Source organism: Pterocles gutturalis, unplaced genomic scaffold, assembly GCF_000699245.1.
Source record: "Pterocles gutturalis isolate BGI_N339 unplaced genomic scaffold, ASM69924v1 scaffold6558, whole genome shotgun sequence".
Lineage (NCBI taxonomy): Eukaryota > Metazoa > Chordata > Aves > Pterocliformes > Pteroclidae > Pterocles > Pterocles gutturalis.
Window position 1 is genome coordinate 4,296 of NW_010122860.1, and position 2,689 is coordinate 6,984.

The 2,689-nt window shown below is 59.7% G+C and overlaps 1 protein-coding gene across 1 annotated transcript in view; it reads right to left on the bottom strand.

Annotated features, from left to right (window-relative positions):
* Window positions 1-2,689, bottom strand: part of LOC104464835 (lysosomal alpha-glucosidase-like) — a 9,055-nt gene that overhangs the window by 3,952 nt on the left and 2,414 nt on the right. Inside the window, 5 exon segments of the mRNA XM_010077675.1 lie at window positions 164-223; window positions 225-275; window positions 1,076-1,207; window positions 1,282-1,400; window positions 1,646-1,765. Of these exon segments, the coding sequence (XP_010075977.1) occupies window positions 164-223; window positions 225-275; window positions 1,076-1,207; window positions 1,282-1,400; window positions 1,646-1,765 (482 nt within the window).

Here is a 2,689-nt window from a genome sequence, read left to right on the forward strand (position 1 = left end):
GCCAGGGGGGATGCCGGGAGGTGAAATGTGAAGCCGAGGCCTGAGTCAGGCTCTGGCAATCATCCTGGAGAGGTTCCTCAGAACCTTGGCTTTCCCTCTGTTCGAGGGATGAAATCCCACCCCTGCTGTTGCACAACCTGGGATTCCCCCCGCAGCTCCTCACCTGCCCGATGAGTGGCTGCCCTTGGCTGGTGTTGAGGAACAAGCCCCGTCTCAAGCCTTCCATCGAAAGGCCAGTAGGAGCCGTGAGGGCTGGTGCTGCTGATGCCGGGATCCTGGGGATGGAGCGGAGGGTCAGCGCCTTTCCCTGCAGACCGCGGCCCCATCCCCCTGCCTGGCCGGTCTGATTCAGAGATGACGATGGCCCAGACGGGGTCAGCCTGAGCCCACACACGGCGGCTGCTTCCCCCCAGCGGCGGCTGCTTCCCCCAAGGGGAACAGAAACTTGCTTCAGCACTCCCAGTCGTGTTTTCTAAAATGCCACTTCTGCAAGTCCCCAGGACCCGCTGGGGTGTTTTGAGGAGGGGGGGACAAATAGAAGAAGAAATCTTGCGCTTATGCAAGAAACGTCAGGTCACGGCCAGGCTTGGGCTACAACAGGGAGTTCAATGCGGGGGGGAACTGGACCCTTCTCTCCCCAGGACCCCCTGGTCCCGACCGCCACCAGCAAGCAGAACCTGCCCCCACCTTCCTCACAGAGGGAAGAAGGGAGATCACAGCCAGGTCATGAGATCCCAGCACTCGTGGGGATGCGAGGGCACCCAAGCCAAGCACCCACGAGTTAACCAGCCTGACCCGCAGTTCCTCCACCCTTTCACCCATGGGGACAGGGACATCTTTGTCCTGCAGCAGGCAGGAGCACAGCACGAGAACCTGGCCTATGTCCCCGCAGTCCCTGCATTAGGGCGATTTCCAGCGGCACTTCAGAGCTGCCTGCCCAGCACTGGGGACCGACCTTGGATAAAAATCCCCGGGGCCGGGGATGATCAGCTGGGACCACGAGCATCCCTTATGCCTCTGCCCTGCATCCGGGCTCTGCAGCAAAGCCAGCACAGAGGGATGGGAAGGGGAGTACCAAGATCATCACGTAGCGCTGTCTGTGTTTGTGGAGGTCTTCCACCAGCGAGGGGAGGGAGGCAAACTTCTGGGGATCGAGGGTGAAGTCCCGGTACCCATCCATGTAATCGATGTCATTCCACTGTGCATCCTGCAGGACAGAGGCTCAGGGATGGGTGACAGAATCCAGCTCCGCCCCCCCCCTCCAAGGACCTGGGGGGCTACCTGAGGTATCTGGTAGTTCCTCATGGCTCTCACGGTCTGCCACGTCTCGTTGCTGGATCCATAGCCCCAGCGGCAGAGGTGGAAGCCGAGCGCCCAGATGGGTGGCATGGCTGGGAAACCTGCAGCAGGAGAGCAGGAGCACAGATGGGGTGTCCTGAGATGACAAATGGATGGGAGGGGAAGGGGAGAAGCAAGAAAGGAGGTGACCGCTGACCCCTGATGTACTGCGAGGGCTGGGGATGGAATGGCTAGGGACCACCCCCCAACTGGGAGGACTGGGGATGGTGGTGAAGCTGGGGTGAGACGGGGATGGGGTTGTGGGGCAGGTGCCCACAGATGGGCACGTTGGGGTGCGGGCACTCACCTATCACCTGCTGGTACTGCTGGATGACCATGTTGGGATCGGGCCCTAGGAAGATGTAAAAATCCAGCACCCCCCCAATGGTCCGCCAGGTCAGGGCCGGAGCAGGCTGCAGGGCCACCTCTTTGGAGGGGTGGGGAAGAGAAAAAGATGGTAAGAATCGGGAAGCAACCCCCAGACCCTGACTGCCATGGCAGGGACCTGACAGCACCACAGGCAACACTCAGTCTCTGGCAGCGGAACGGAGAAATCCCTGTCTTGTGCCCAGCGGATGCTAAACAGGCATCTGGAGGCTTAAATCATCCAGGGAGATCCCTGATTTACATGGGGAGAAAGCTCCTCATCTTAAAAATTTGCTCTTTAAGCCCAAAGCTGTGCCGTTCCACTTAAAAACCAAGTACATGCAGGGCTTTCCTTTATGTCCTCTCTCAAAATCCCCTCCTAAGTGAATCAAGAGCTACTAGTACAAGTGAGTGTGGGGGACCGAGGGCTTTCCTGGGAAGGGCTTTTCATGAAAATGAGCTCCTGAACCCCAGTTCTGGCAGTAGCACCTCCCCTGCACTCTCCTTGAGAGCATCACTGTAATAAATCTGAGCACAGCTGGGGCTGCGAGAGCCCTGGCGGGTACAGCATCATCCCAGCCGGCTGGAAGCGGCGGCTGCTGGGAGGGACGGGTGGTCACCGGTGCCATCCCTGACACGGCAGGAGCCCAGGGGAGCTGCTGTGTTACCAGCTGGCACACACGGATGGATCCCACAGCCACAGCTGGCAGAACACAGCTGGGAAGAGCACGGGCAGCAGGCATCATCCCCGGCTGCGCCCCAGACGCACCCCGCTGCGGGCCTGGGGGCAAGGCTGTTTCGGGTGGAGGGTGGACAGGCACGGACCCTCACACGAGGGATTTGCTGTTCTGACAGCAACTCGGCAGCTGGGCATGTGGTTAAACTGCTCATCAGTTGCTAAAGAGCCTTGCCATCGCCAGGAAACAGATGGCTACGCTCAATAAGGGAGCCATCAAACCACATCTTTCCCTTTTACGGCTTTCTT